Source organism: Taeniopygia guttata, chromosome 7, assembly GCF_048771995.1.
Source record: "Taeniopygia guttata chromosome 7, bTaeGut7.mat, whole genome shotgun sequence".
Lineage (NCBI taxonomy): Eukaryota > Metazoa > Chordata > Aves > Passeriformes > Estrildidae > Taeniopygia > Taeniopygia guttata.
In genome coordinates, this window is record NC_133032.1 from 32,430,291 (window position 1) to 32,444,380 (window position 14,090).

The following is a 14,090-nucleotide window of genomic DNA, read 5'->3' on the forward strand; positions in this document are numbered from 1 at the left end:
TTCAGTTCTTAGCATAATTCATTCCTCCATTTTAATGGTTATTTTCTTACAGTTTGAAGGGTGTAAAGAGAATATTATTAGTGAACCTGAAGTCCCACATAGTCAGGTCATGATTATTTTTTTTAATTAGTAATCTTTAAATGATAACACTTTTAAAAATGAATTTGCAAATGTAATTGAGCTTCTAATAGCTTCTACAGACAGCAATTAAAGAAATCTCATTTCTCTAAATTAAACATAATGAAATGTTTTTCAAGTTCAAATAAAAACTTGCAAACTGCATTAAATAGATATAATCCATATGAATACCTAGTATTCAAAAGTGTGAAGTAAAAAACTCTGTCAGTAGCAAAATTAGAGTTGCACTGCTAAGGGAAAAAAGGGGGAAAAGTTCCTGAAACATCTTAGATTGCAGTGGGTAATTATAATTTCAAGCTCTTTGCTACATGCTTTTTATGGTAAGGTGACTTACATTACATTAAAATTTCCAACTAGGCATAGAACTGCTTAGTATTTTAGTACAGGGTATATACAATAGCTTATTAGAAACAAAGTTTTATAATCAGGGTAACTTGTTTACAAAGAGCTTTGTCTATTTCTGCTGCAAACAAGCAAAAATCCCCAATCTCTGTTTATGTTTCCCACTTGTTTGATTCCAAAAGTTTTATAATAATGGTGTTTGAACCATAAAACAGCACAAAGGAGTGTGTGTAGAGAACAACTTGCAAAAGCCAACCCACCTGGGCCAGCAAAGTGTCAGTTGTTTGATTCAGTGTCAGCTGTTTGATTCTCCTACAGTTTTCTATCAGATCTGCAACTCTCAAACATTTCCTGAAGGGATATCAGCGTAGCAAGCCAGAAAACAGAAGGTAAAATGTTGTCTGGAAAAACAAATGCTCCAGCTCACAGAAATAGAATTGAGGTTTTGGAACTTGAGTTTATAAGAAGAACAAAACTGTATCTGTGAATAAATAAAACGGGCACCAAAACATGAACACAGGTATATCCTGTGTGTTTTATTGGTGACAGACTGCAGGCTTCTCAGCCACTTTCTGGTGGATTTATTTGAACAAACAGGCCATGGAACAAATTTTCCCACTCACAAAGATAAGAAATAAATGAACTCAACAATGAGAAATAAATGATCAAAGAATGATCCAGGTTCAAGAATATGCCTGATGTCCTGGAATATTTTCTATATTTGGCAAGTAGAAACTCCCTTGGATCTGTGTTAGTGAGATAGGAGTTAAGGCAGCAGGAAAAAAAACAGGAAAAACCACACTTCTGAGAGTTTTATTTGGCTTGAACGTATTGGTCAGTGGAACTCTGGTGTTCCAGGGAGCTCTGGGATTTACTCACAGGTTAGGATAGTATGTGTGGTTTTTTGCCCTGGTGCTGGGGGGTGTTAGGGGTTCCTCACTTCTGCACTTCTCATTCATGTGTTTGTATTTCCTGCTAGTAAATAAGATGTCGAGAAGCTAATTGAAATAGATCTAAGGTTAAAGAAAATTTATGAGGCTGAGAGAAGTAGAACTTAACCATGCCAGTCATAAGATGTGGCTCAGAGCAGTCAGCAGCGCCATCAGACCCCCACAGATCTGGAATAAAACAGTAATTTCATTTTCACACACACTCTTCTATTTGCCTTTCTTAGCTGACACATTCAACACCTCTGGCATCACTACTTTGCTGCTAGCTTTCCATACAGCATTTCTTTTCCTCAGGCTCTTTACAGCATTCCTCATGAACATGTCAGAACTTATTACAGTTTTTCTGTGTCCACTTGCAGAGTCCATTTATGGTTGGTAAGTAACTGCAAAAAAAGGTGCCTTATTTACTCAGCTGCTCCTTGCATTGATTCCAGAGTCCTACTGCTTTTGTTTTCTGACAAATGTGTCTGTTTTCCATATTTACCCCTGCAGGCACTGCCATAGGCAGTAGGGAAATACTGTGGTTTTTCTGTTAGCTGGCATATCTACGGTATTTTTAACAGAGCTGCCACAACAAAATCTTTCTAAGTGCTGACAACACACACTCAAAAGAACTGACTCAACATTCAGGGGCCAGCCTGAGTTTGAAAGTCTGGTATCTGGCAGAATATGAAAAAACAAACAAACAAAAAAACAAGCTATTTTTCATGCAGTATTTAATTCATTTGCTGGTCAAAATGAAATAACTAAAAGACTTTGTGTCCACTTGATATAATTTTGCACTATCACTTTTCAGTAATAGGTCCATTTAAATTTCTGTTTGTGTTTCCAGAGATCAAATTCAGCTCAACTCTAAGTGCCAGCCTTTAGAGGCTCTACTCCTTTAGTCCCCTTATTAGGATAACTAGCCTGGATATATTTGTACAGCTGAAGGTCAGAAACAGATATAAAAACTCTGACACTTACTTCTCTGGTCTTCATTACCACAATAATCTTTTAATGCAGGATATATCTGTTTTATTGGATTTAACCCTAGTTTATCCTCATCTATTAATTGCATGTAGTCACATACACGTCTCATTTAAGACCTAAAATAACAATCTGTCTTTTTCAACTTAATAGTGAGTGTTGACAATTTTAAATGTTAGCTTGATATTCTTGAAGAGAAAAAATATGTTTCCTTTTCTAACAGAAAAAAACTAACTACTATAACCAAGTAGTGCAGCTCTACTCTCTTCTGCCACTTCCACCTTCAACACTTAGTTGAAAAAAAATCAGCAGCTATTAGACTGAGCAGAAGTTCTGCTCCTGGACAATAAAACACATAATCACATAATTAAAACTCAAGACTTTGCATGAAGATTTTTCTAACATGTAGAGCACTGAAACAGCAGTCAGGAGAGTAATTCTGAATTTTTTAGTACATTTTGGCCAGCACACTAAAGTTTCATATCATTTCCACACGCAGCTCCCTTGTCTTTCACTGGGGCAGAAACTTTAAAAGCAGGAGAGTGACCCCTTTGCCTGGAATCAGGGCAGCTCAGTGAGGCTTTAGAGGCTTCCTGAATCCCAGCCATGCCAGTTTGGGTACAGCCCACTGGGCACAAGGTGTATGAAGCATGGGTTAGCAAACTCTTTGTAATTATATAGTCTTTAAGTTTTGGCAAGAAATAAATTCTGCTGCACATTTGCAGAACAGGAAATTTGCTCTTCCCCGGTGCTTCTGGGGACTCTTGCAATACCTTACTAAAACAAACCACTCCTGTCACTCACTCAAGCCATCAAGTTTGACATCAAATTCAATACAGGAGAATTATGACCAAATTTGGCTAAATGGGGCTGAGCAGAACCACCCACACAGCAAATGACCACGCAAGCAGAGCTGGGCTCCTGGGAATCAGGTGCACAAGGGTTTGCTTCAGCTTCAGCTGCTGTGGGTTTATGGGGACCAATGCCACGGGGCACTGCTGGTCCTGCTCCTGCCCACCCATCGAGCTGTAAGCCAGTAGCTACATGGAGAGAGCAAAACTAAGAAAAACTTCTCCTGCCTGTCCCCCTTTAAACATTAAACACATTTTCAGAGCTGATATTCTTGTTCCTTGTGGTTCACAAGAGTATTTCTGCTCACCTGCTCATGTTCCTTCTCAAGCTCTTCCTTCTGATGTGTGTTAGATCACTTGCAGTCTTCACACCTTCACTTCCACTTATCTCCTCCCACCTGTTTGTGAACACGTTTCCCTTATCCACTGATGGAAGATACAAGCACTGGAAACCTGCCTTTAGACTATGAGAGCTGGCAACTCTCAAAGGCTAGTTTTAGTATGAAAATAATTTTCAACTTCTCACTTAGTGCATTCATTTTCTGATGATATCTCCTACATCACAGGTTTTCCCTTTTTAGGTGGTTAATTATGAATGACATCAGGAAGTAGTACATAACTCAAGATTTCCAACAAGCACCTGGAAATTCTGACCTGCTCCTCTAGAGACATCCATGGAAAAAGTTTCTTAAATGGAAAACTGTGCCAGCCACTGCCACAGGGCAGTTTTTAATCCTTACCACCAGGAACAGGATGTTCCCAAGAGATAATGATTATTCCCCAACACTCAGTATTTCTAAATAAGCAATGTCACCATAGATGCCAATCACAATGTGCATCATAAAGATGTAATTACACAATGACAGTCGTGTCAAGAGCACACACTGAGCCAAATCCCCTCTCACTAATTCATTCCAAGCCCCTGGGCTGTACTGTTCATGGCACACCAGCACGCCAGGATTCAACCATCAACCAGCACTATTTAGAAGACCCTACCTCTTCCCCAAAGAGTTCACTACCCACACAGGCAAACAGACAAACAGCAGAAGAGTCAGAGCAAAGCTTGTTTTACAAATTACATCAGAAATTTAATATTTTCCAAGATTATAAGGGATTTAGGTGGCAAAGGTAATTACAGGCCTTGCAGGACACCAAAGTTAAAGAACATGACCATTAATGAATGTAGTGAAGAAGGGGTTTAAGCACCTGGTTATTTACAGTCACGCAGCAAGGCACTACACTGAAAGGCACAACTTTTCCATGTAGTTTGGAGAAGGAAGAAAAGCCACTTCACAGCCAGGTAAGGCCCTGCACCAGGCCTGGCACTTTCATTAATTTCCAGACTAACTAGAGAGTGCATCATGCCAAGCGGTATGGAAATAACACAATCCAAACATCACAGTCATTCCCACAGTCTAGACAGTCTCCTCTTGCAGGACATGCAAGCAAGTCTGATCTCCAGTTCCAGACTTGGAAAACTGTGTCATGACATCTTCATTATGAAAGATCCCGTAGAATGTCAAAAGATGTCTTATCACAATGCAATGGACATGGAGCCAAAACAAACAAAAAGTATGTAAAAGGAAATTCCTGACAAAGCAAAAACTGAATTAAAGTTTATGAGAACTGGACTTGGGAGGGAAAGGACAGGAATAATCACAGTTGCCCAAATTATTTGAATCTGTACAAAGCTAAATAGGTTTAGTACAGGAAGACACTACTTCCTTACTAAGTTTTAATATTTCTTTTAAATCTTGGACAGAAGTTGCTGAGAGATGTGATTATGCTCTGCCAAGAAAAAAAAAAACAAAAACAAAAACAAAACAACAAAAAAGCTCATGGGACTTAATGGCACAAAGAATACTGTCCAAAATATAACGTCCAAATCTTTTTCAGATGAGCTGTAAATAGTTTTCCTGTCTACTTGCAAAGTGTTCAGTGGTCAGAATTGGGCCAAGAGTTTTTCCCAGTTTCTGCTGTCTCTCTTTTATTCACCCCCAGCAGATTATTTTCTATATATATGCCTATGTTGTGTCAGTGCCCAGAGGGAGCTGACAAGCCAATAGAACCTTACCCTGCTCTCGTGGTGCTGTGGAGCAGGTATGGATCAGGGCTCCATGGGCTGGATGCTGAACAAAGACTTGTTGCAGTAAGGAGTTTGTACTCTCACTTGCAATTTAAAGCACTGCTTAAGCTGACTCGTTCCAAGGGTCAGCACTTCACAGAACAAGCTCCAAGAACACTGCATGAATTTAAATAAATGGGAAATTAATAGAAGCAGCACAACTGACCGACTCTTGATATATAAATTTTGTGCTTCCTTATACAGGAACATTCTCTCCCTCCTGGTAACCTTTTCTGCCTCATGCAAAGAAAAAAATCAAACTCTTTAATTTAAAAATAAAATTAAAAAGAAGTCTTAAGAAGATAAATTAATGGATTTTTCTCTATTCCCCAAATTAACAACAGAGCCACACCTTTTACAGAAGCAATTGCTGGTATTATAAATTCCACAGTAATAATTTAACTACTGGCCACCAAAAAATAAATCAAACAAATCAGGACCAACAAAAATCTATCTTTTACTTCTTGTAAATTTTTTTTACTTCTTGTAACATACTAATTTCCCCAGATACTTCAAGAAAAAAGTTGCAACACCAAGTACACGAAAGCAGCTTCACTACTATTAATTTGTATAAATTTACCTTCCTAGTTTGCATTAAATTAAAACTGTTGGCCCAGTGCACACATTCACCTTTCCTCTTCCTCATCCTTAGATGTTGTGACTAATTCAGTCCTACCTGAGATCCCTTTTTTGCATGAGCTAAAACCAGACCAGAAATGTTCTGCCTTTTCAGCCTGTAGATTGGTGGCCCTATTCAGGTCACCCTTGCAAAAATATTAATCCAGCGAGTGTGTGGCTTACTTGAGTCAACTCCCGCCATTGCCTGGAGGAGCTCAGGATTGCAGAGCTTAACCTTTGATATGAAAATGTCTCCAATTCACTGTTATTAGTGCATGGGCACATCACTCCCATTAGGCAGTGAGGTATTGCCTAGAGCAGGATCCATCTGCTTCCAGTCATAAAGCAGGATTTGCTTCCCGCTGGAGCCAACTGCCACTCCGATACTCCGTACACCCATGGATGCCAAGAGCTTGCCCGTGCCCTTTCTGTACATGCACATCCCCTGCCTTTGTTATCTAGAAATGGCAATTTCTACTGGAGGGCAGTTCAGCCAACATGACATGCTTTCTACAGCTTGCCTGTTTTACTTCCAGACCTTATATAAATGCATTTTGATGTTGTATTTTTTTTTCCCCGTGTTCAGTGATTTTTACATAACACTATTTGACTTATTTTTTTTTACGCTGACTAAATACTTGCTGAAGAGAGAGATACCACTTCGGTGAGTTCCAGCTGAAAGGGAAAAGCTTTTTTCTGCTCCTCTGGATACAGTGCTGGTCTTTCCGAGCCGGTGATTCCGGCGAAAGCCACGGAAGCTGCGGGTGGAGCATCGCTGCCTTTGGATCGGCGGGAGCCAAGCGCAGCCCGGGAATTCCAGCGGCGCCTTTCCCGTGGCTGCAGCGCCCTCTGCTGGCGGGAGCGGGGAGCGCCCGGCCGGAGCCGGCAGCGCTGCGGAATCCAGGGAATCCCTCGGCACCGGGAGCCCGCTGGATGAACCGCGCTCTGGAGCCGGGATAAACCCAGCCCTGGATAAACCGCGCTCTGGAACCGGGATAAACCCAGCCCTGGATAAACCGAGCCCTGGATAAACCGAGCCCTGGAGAAACCGAGACCTGGAGAAACCGCCCTCTGGAAGCGGGATAAACGGAGCCCTGGATAAACCACACTCTGGAACCAGGATAAACCCAGTCCTGGATAAACCATGCTGGATAAACCGCGCTCTGGAACCGGGATAAACCCAGCCCTGGATAAACCGAGACCTGGATAAACCAAGACCTGGATAAACCGCGCTCTGGAACCGGGATAAACCCAGCCATGGATAAACCGAGCCCTGGATGAACCGCGCTCTGGAGCCGGGATAAACCCAGCCCTGGATAAACCGCGCTCTGGAACCAGGATAAACCCAGTCCTGGATAAACCATGCTGGATAAACCGCGCTCTGGAACCTGGATAAACCCAGCCCTGGATAAACCGCGCTCTGGAACTGGGATAAACCCAGCCCTGGATAAACCGAGCCCTGGATAAACCCAGCCCTGGATAAACCGAGCCCTGGATAAACCCAGCCCTGGATAAACCGAGCCCTGGATAAACTGCGATGGATAAACCGTGCTCTGGAAGCAGGATAAACTGAGCCCTGGATAAACCACGCTCTGGAACCTGGATAAACTGAGCCCTGGATAAACCGTGCTGGATGAACCATGTTCTGGAACCTGGATAAACCGAACCCTGGATAAACCACGCTGGATAAACCACACTCTGGAACCTGGATAAACCGAACCCTGGATAAACCATGCTGGATAAACCGCACTCTGGAACCTGGATAAACCGAACCCTGGATAAACCACGCTGGATAAACTGCACTCTGGAACCTGGATAAACCAAACCCTGGATAAACCACACTCTGGAACTCATTGTCTGCCCCACAGCAACCCATGCTTCAAATGGCGGCCAGCTCTGAGCAGAGGCAATCAGACTCTCGTTGGAAAATGACTGCTGAAAGTGTCAGCTACTTAACTCATAGAGAATACCTAAATTCATAATGCCTTTAAAATACAGAATTTCAAAATATTTGCAAATACGTATTTGCAAATTTGAAGCAAACAATGAAAGGTACTTCGTACATAAGGTTGTATTTTAAAACCACTGAAGATAAAACTGCAAAGTTGTGAATGAGGACATTTGGCCTAATGAAGTATGAAAAACTAATGAGGTCCAGGAGCATTAAACCAGGCTTGTAAAGAATTTCAATAATCATTATTGATGCTAAAGCTGCTACTAATGTCACTGAGTTTCCATGAGGGCTATATGATGAAGTTTCTCAGAAAAAGGAGCCAGACAGCAGGGTTATCTGTGCATAAATACACAGCTTCACAGAGAGGGCAGCATGAGGGTCAGATTGCTTCTTTCTGGCTTAGGGTATTTTATATTCAATAAGACATTTCAAAACAGCTACTCTGGCTCTCTCTCTGCTACTTTCTAATTAAAGCACAGATAGATGCTTTCCTAGAACATAAGGACCCAGAAGGTGGGAAAGAACATTTAGCCTTTCGTACCTCATCTTTTAACACTTCATTTATTACTAAATAGCCTCTATTTTAAAATGACCCGGGTGCCTCTGCAAGAGCAGCCTTCCCCACGGCCAGAGGAGATGGCAGGATTCATCACGCCAGTGACAGCGAGCGCCTCTGCATTGTGCTGCCATCTGCAACACCCAGGCTCAAGAGCAACCTGAGCATTCCCCTCCTCACTAAAAACCTGGTACAAAGTGAAGATGTGGGGAGCTGGGTCTCTGAGCACGCTGACCCTGTAGCTGATTAATGGGGCAGCATCAGTGTCAGCTGTGGAGCTGACCACAGGGTGACGGCCTGAGTCTCAGTGCCCTGGAAGAGCTGAACACCAGGAGACATAAATGCAGCTCCCAGGAGAGGCACAATTTCCTACAATCACAGGCTCCCTCTCTAACCGTGCATTTTCAGCTTCCTACAAGAATGTAAAAAAAAAAAAAAAAAAAAAAAAAAAAAAAAAAAAAAAAGAAGAAGATTTTGCTTTCTATCTTCATTTCACTCAGCTCAACAAAGCACCATCAAGCTGGGGTATGGTCTCTTTCTTCTCACCAAAAAACTAGCACCTATGCTCAAAGCCTGAACTTGAATAAAGAGCAAATGACTGAAAGTACATTACAAACCCCTGGGTAATTTGGGAAAGCTGAGAACACAGTCAAACTTTCAGCTGATTTTAATGCAATTTCAGTCAAGACCTTTTCTGCACTTCAACACATCCATCTCCATGTGAACACTCCAGTTTGGCAGCGCTTGATGAGAAGAGGCAGATCTTCTCAAAGCTGATTACAATTTACGTTTCAATCTGGCAACAAGAGTGGTTTGCACTTCCCGTGGTTTCTGAAGAGGCTGTTACATATATCTAAATCCACTACATTTAAGAAAGTTGTAACAAGCAGAAGTGACTCAGTTCCTTATAATAATGGGACATGTTACTGACTCTGAGTTTTTTAAGCCTTTTCTTTCTTGTTTCTTCCACTCTTTATTTAAAAACCTGCAACCTCCACTGTTTTTACTGCAAAAACTGTTTGTAAAGCAAGAATTGTGCTGATCACATCAAAACTCATTAATATAACTTGTTTTTCCATTATTAGCACCATCTGAGCCTGTTGAAAGCCTTAACCAGGGCTTTAATTTTTCCACAGAGAGCTTTAAATTAATTAGTGGTTTACATGCTAACAAAGAATCTGATACATTCATAAATCAATCTAATGCAGAAGGATTACCGGAGGGTGGAAACCTATTCAGTGGGGAGCTCACATTAACTTAACATGGTGTGTTTTCAACAAAAGGGTGCAGGTGTGGAATAGACGGGTACCAGGAAGAGCCCATGATAATCACTTTGCATCACTTAAAGGCGCAGCAGGACACTGGTAAATCAGAGCCCAGGGCCCACCCTAAGTGAAACCCATGTAGATATAAAAGGCAGAAGCACCCCACTTTAACCTTCACAGCTAAATTGCCAGAGTGCTACAATTTCTTTTATGTAGGTTACAGGCCACTGAACTAATGGAAAACAAGAGTCGAACTAAAGGACTTGCATGGAAAGAACAAACCAACAAAACTGTATAGCACAGATATAAATAAAGGTATCCAATAAAAAATGTAACAGAAAAAAAATTTTCTGGGTAATTATTAAACTTTAATGTAATTGTATACACTTTTGTTTCACTTTAGGCTTTTAAACTACTGCTAAAACACTCTGCCACACAACCTCTACTGTTAAAGTGTGGCAAAATTTTTCTCAATTTTTTTTCTAACCTGCCACTGCTCACTGTTAAGAAAATTTCACAACAATGAACACTTTTCCTGGTCATGTTTTGTGTCCAAAGGTGCAAATTCATGCACTTCAAAGATATAAAAAATACTTTGATGACTAACATGATTTTCAGTCTTCAGTAAGTTTTTAAATAAACTTGTGACTTGCTTTGAAAGCTGCTTATTTTAAAAATGGGATTTCTGTCACTACAGACACCTGCACAGTCCCCATCAAATGCAGTGAGAAGTGTACACAGATGAACTGATCATCTCAATTTCCTTCACAACGAGCCATCCTTGATGAGTCAGAAGAGACATGACTAAGAAAATTGTGAATATGCACTCTATGAAATAAAAGACCATGGGTGACAAGAAGAGCCAAACAATCCCGGGTCAGTGCTGCTGGAACTTTCAAGGGAGGGATTTGCAGTAATTCCACATTTTGATAGTGAACAATCAATATTTACTGATTGTGGTTCATAAAATAAAGAAACATGAGCAATTGCCAGTTATTCAGCCTGAATTATTCAGTTCACAATTCACATAAATCCTAAATCCACATAATTCAAGATTTTCCATACTGACATATGGAAAAAACATATTACAAATTATTTGTATGGTTTTGGTGATAAACATTTATCTTGAAATGAAGTGTCTTCATTTCATCTTCTGTAGTACCTTCCAGTAACAAATCAGTCAGGAAAACTGTAACTCTGGGACATATCAAAAGCCTAATTCTTTCTGGGAGTGCTGTGGGTCCCACACAGCACACACCAACTGCTCTTCAGCCTCAGGAAAACCTCTCCTTGTGTGCATCCCTTCCATCATCACTCACCAGATGTTTACAGATGCACAGACCTGTTTTGTAAGCAAAGCCACCACAGTGTCAGCAGCTTCTACAGCACATGCTTTGTGTTCATTAGTCACTGGTGTTGTGTACATGTCCCCCTTGCAGTGGTTCCTGGGTGAAGTGAAGTGGGAAGGACAGGGAAAGCCCACTGCACCAGCACCCCCAGGGACAAGGCACACATTCCCTGCTCTGCTCACCCTTACAATGAGCATGTTTTACATGAAGTGGTCACCTCTTTCACGCTGCAAGAAGTGCCCTCCATGAGACCGAGCGAGGCACTGGAGGTGCCACTAAAGGTGCCACGCGCTGTCACCTGCGCCCTTCCCAAAGGAGCTGGTTCCTCCACGCCAACCTAACCAGCACAACAAACAAAAAGAAAACGGGAGCGAGCAAAAGCGATTAGCTAATGAGTGATTAAATAAAGCTGTGGCCTGTCACTGGCAGGGAGGCCGCGGGGATGCCGAGTGGCAGGCGGTGACAGCACAGCCAGGCCCTGCGGCTGGCTGGTGGCCCTGCCCAGCCTGCTGGCCCCGGGGGATGTCCATCACTCCGAAAAGAGCAGCACAGGGGCTGGGCACCCTGCGGGCAGGCTGCTGGCAGCCAGCACTGCTCAGGAGGGAGCCCTGCAGCTTGCCAAGGGCCTGCTGGCCCAGAATCCCTCGCCGAAATTTCGCTATGAGCGTTTGTGAAGTGTTTGCTCCAAAGCCACGACGCGCAGCCGGCTCCTCGCCCTGGGAACGCGGCTCCACGACTTTCTTAATCCCTGGCCTCCCCTGGGTTCAAATACTCCAGCCCCTGGACCCTTGCTGCTCACAGCCCCGCAAGTTCATTAATGTTAATTAATGACTGCTGTGTTTCATATTAAAATGACCAGCTCTGAGCTCTGAGACACAAAGAACTTTCCATACATCAACTGCTTCAAAGCAACGTCTCCACAGGCGCGCTGGCTTTCGGCTCTAGTTGCAGGATAATTGTGCATATTACCCCTCGGGGAAGAGGGAAAAACCTACCCAGTATTTACCTTGGGGGAAGACTGCACCCCCGGAGAGCTACCTGTCAGCTCCTAATGGGTTACAACACTTGGCCTCTCAACAAATTATATAAAATTACACCCTGGTTAGCAGACAGAAGTGATCCACAAACCCGTAGTGAAAGGCATAAGAAGTGTCTGACAGGCAAGAGAAGAGACCACAGCGTGGGTGCACATACCAAAAGCCTTACCAGCTCTAGAAGGTGAATCAGTATTGCTCATTTCATATAGTCTTGGATTATCCCACTAAGTGTGTTTTACACTCAATATATTATATTACTCCTATGCCTCCAAGGGAATGCTAGTTTAAAAAAAAATAAAGGAAATATTTCAAATAGAATAAACCGTTCTTCCCAGATTTTGACATTTATTTAGACTGAAAACCAAAATGCAGTTGCAAACCCAATGCCTGATCTTTGCCATTCTTCCTCAGGCAAAAATCCTTCCGGAGGCAGCAGGAGCTTTATCTTAGTCACAGACTCTTGGATTGCAACTTTACCTGATAAAAGTTTGCTCTTCAGTTCCTCCAGGACTTCTGTGCCCATTCTCACACATTATCCATAGGCCAGGCTTCCCAGCTGCTTAAACCCCATCTCAAAGTCTCCTTGTGGCCAGCCCAGCCCAGACCCCAAGGGCAGGAACATCGGGATGGTGTTGGGATGGGAGAGTGGGAGAGGGCAGTGGCACCCACAGCTGAGCTGGCACATCTGGGGCCGTGGTGGGAGCAATGAACCCAGAGCTGGTTTCTCCCACCTGTCACTTAGGTCCCTCCAAACCTCACCTCCCCATGTTAATCACTAAGGGTTTGTAAATGACGCTCACTGGAGGCAGGTGGGATTTTAAGGACCCTCCACCACACAGTTCACAGAGCATCCCCTCCCCAGAGACCTGCTACAGCTGCTCCTCACGAAATTAAACAAACTTGGGACCACCTAAGTCTTTCACAAACAACTGTGCAACTCACTCAGATCAGTGACACTTCCACGTATGTTCAAGGAGACAGTTTGGATTTTAAGGTTTTTGAACAAGTCTGCTTTATCCCATGGAAGCTTAAGACATTTTATCTGAAGATAGGGACAAACAAACTCCTTAACAGATAGAAACAGTTCCTCAGATATTAAGTAATTAAGCACACTCAGCACATGTTGGCTCCCAAAGAAAATTGTCTTGAAGAGCTAAGGCACTCTATAAATTGAGGTTTGTGATCAACTAAAAATCTGCCATTTCATCTTTTGCTCACAAGGCTAACCTCATGAACTGGTACATGAAAAATGAAGATATAAGGAGCATTACATGATTTACAAAATTATCAGATTGAGGGGTTTTTCTAAGCTTCTATGCTTGTGTTCTTTCATTTTTTCTGTGGTTAGCTAAGATTTAACAGGAAAGTAAATCTACTGCTTTTTGATCTGAAATTGCCTTTCTGTGCTTGCCTTGCTTGTAATTCCAGTGAGGAATGGAAGCAGCTTTTCTCTCCCATGGCTTTTCCAAGGAAGCCAAGCCTTGATTTTCCTCATATTTATGAACACATAAATTGGCAACCCTTTGTTGTGTCCAAGGCAGCCTGGATGCTCTGGTGACCACCTTCAGCCAGACCAAACGTGCCCGAGTATGACAAGAATTGCAAAGCAGCGAGCAGGCACAGCTTACCATGGCTCCTTCGCTCTTACTCTGGGCAACTTCCCGCTGCAGCCGAGCCACACACAGCTTCTCCCTGAGGAAAGAAAAGCCTGTGAGTAGCAGTTCCTTCTCCACTGGCTCCCCCATTGGGGCAGCATTCCTGCACATCGCTGGGGTAACCCCCGGCAGGCCCCGCTCTCCCCCCTGTGCTCCCCTGCAGGATTTGGTGGTTGTGTTATTATTTCATTTCGGGGCAGTCTGACAGAGCTGTCAATAAATCAGCTGAATCCAAACATCATTTGCTTCATTCAAACAACAAAGTAGCTCATCATGCCTGT

At 42.7% G+C, this 14,090-nt stretch overlaps 2 protein-coding genes across 25 annotated transcripts in view; both read right to left on the reverse strand.

Moving 5' to 3' along the window:
- NCKAP5 (NCK associated protein 5) overlaps nt 1–14,090 on the reverse strand; it is a 414,162-nt gene that overhangs the window by 180,410 nt on the left and 219,662 nt on the right. For all 23 annotated transcript variants that reach the window (XM_072931702.1, XM_072931703.1, XM_072931701.1 and 20 more), the window contains one exon: nt 13,783–13,846. In XM_072931702.1, coding sequence (XP_072787803.1) covers nt 13,783–13,846 — 64 coding nt within the window. The remainder of the gene's footprint in view (nt 1–13,782; nt 13,847–14,090) is intronic.
- Nucleotides 5,071–9,101, reverse strand: LOC140684501 (uncharacterized). 2 transcript variants are annotated; one of them, XM_072931714.1, is made up of 2 exons: nt 7,844–9,101; nt 5,071–7,751 (listed from the first exon to the last, which is right to left on the reverse strand). In XM_072931714.1, exon 2 carries the CDS (start codon nt 7,725–7,727, stop codon nt 6,624–6,626), a length of 1,104 nt encoding a protein of 367 aa, XP_072787815.1. In that variant the 5' UTR covers nt 7,728–7,751; nt 7,844–9,101; the 3' UTR covers nt 5,071–6,623. The 2 variants fall into 2 exon arrangements, with proteins under 2 accessions (XP_072787815.1, XP_072787814.1); XM_072931713.1 differs by having other exon boundaries at nt 5,071–7,804.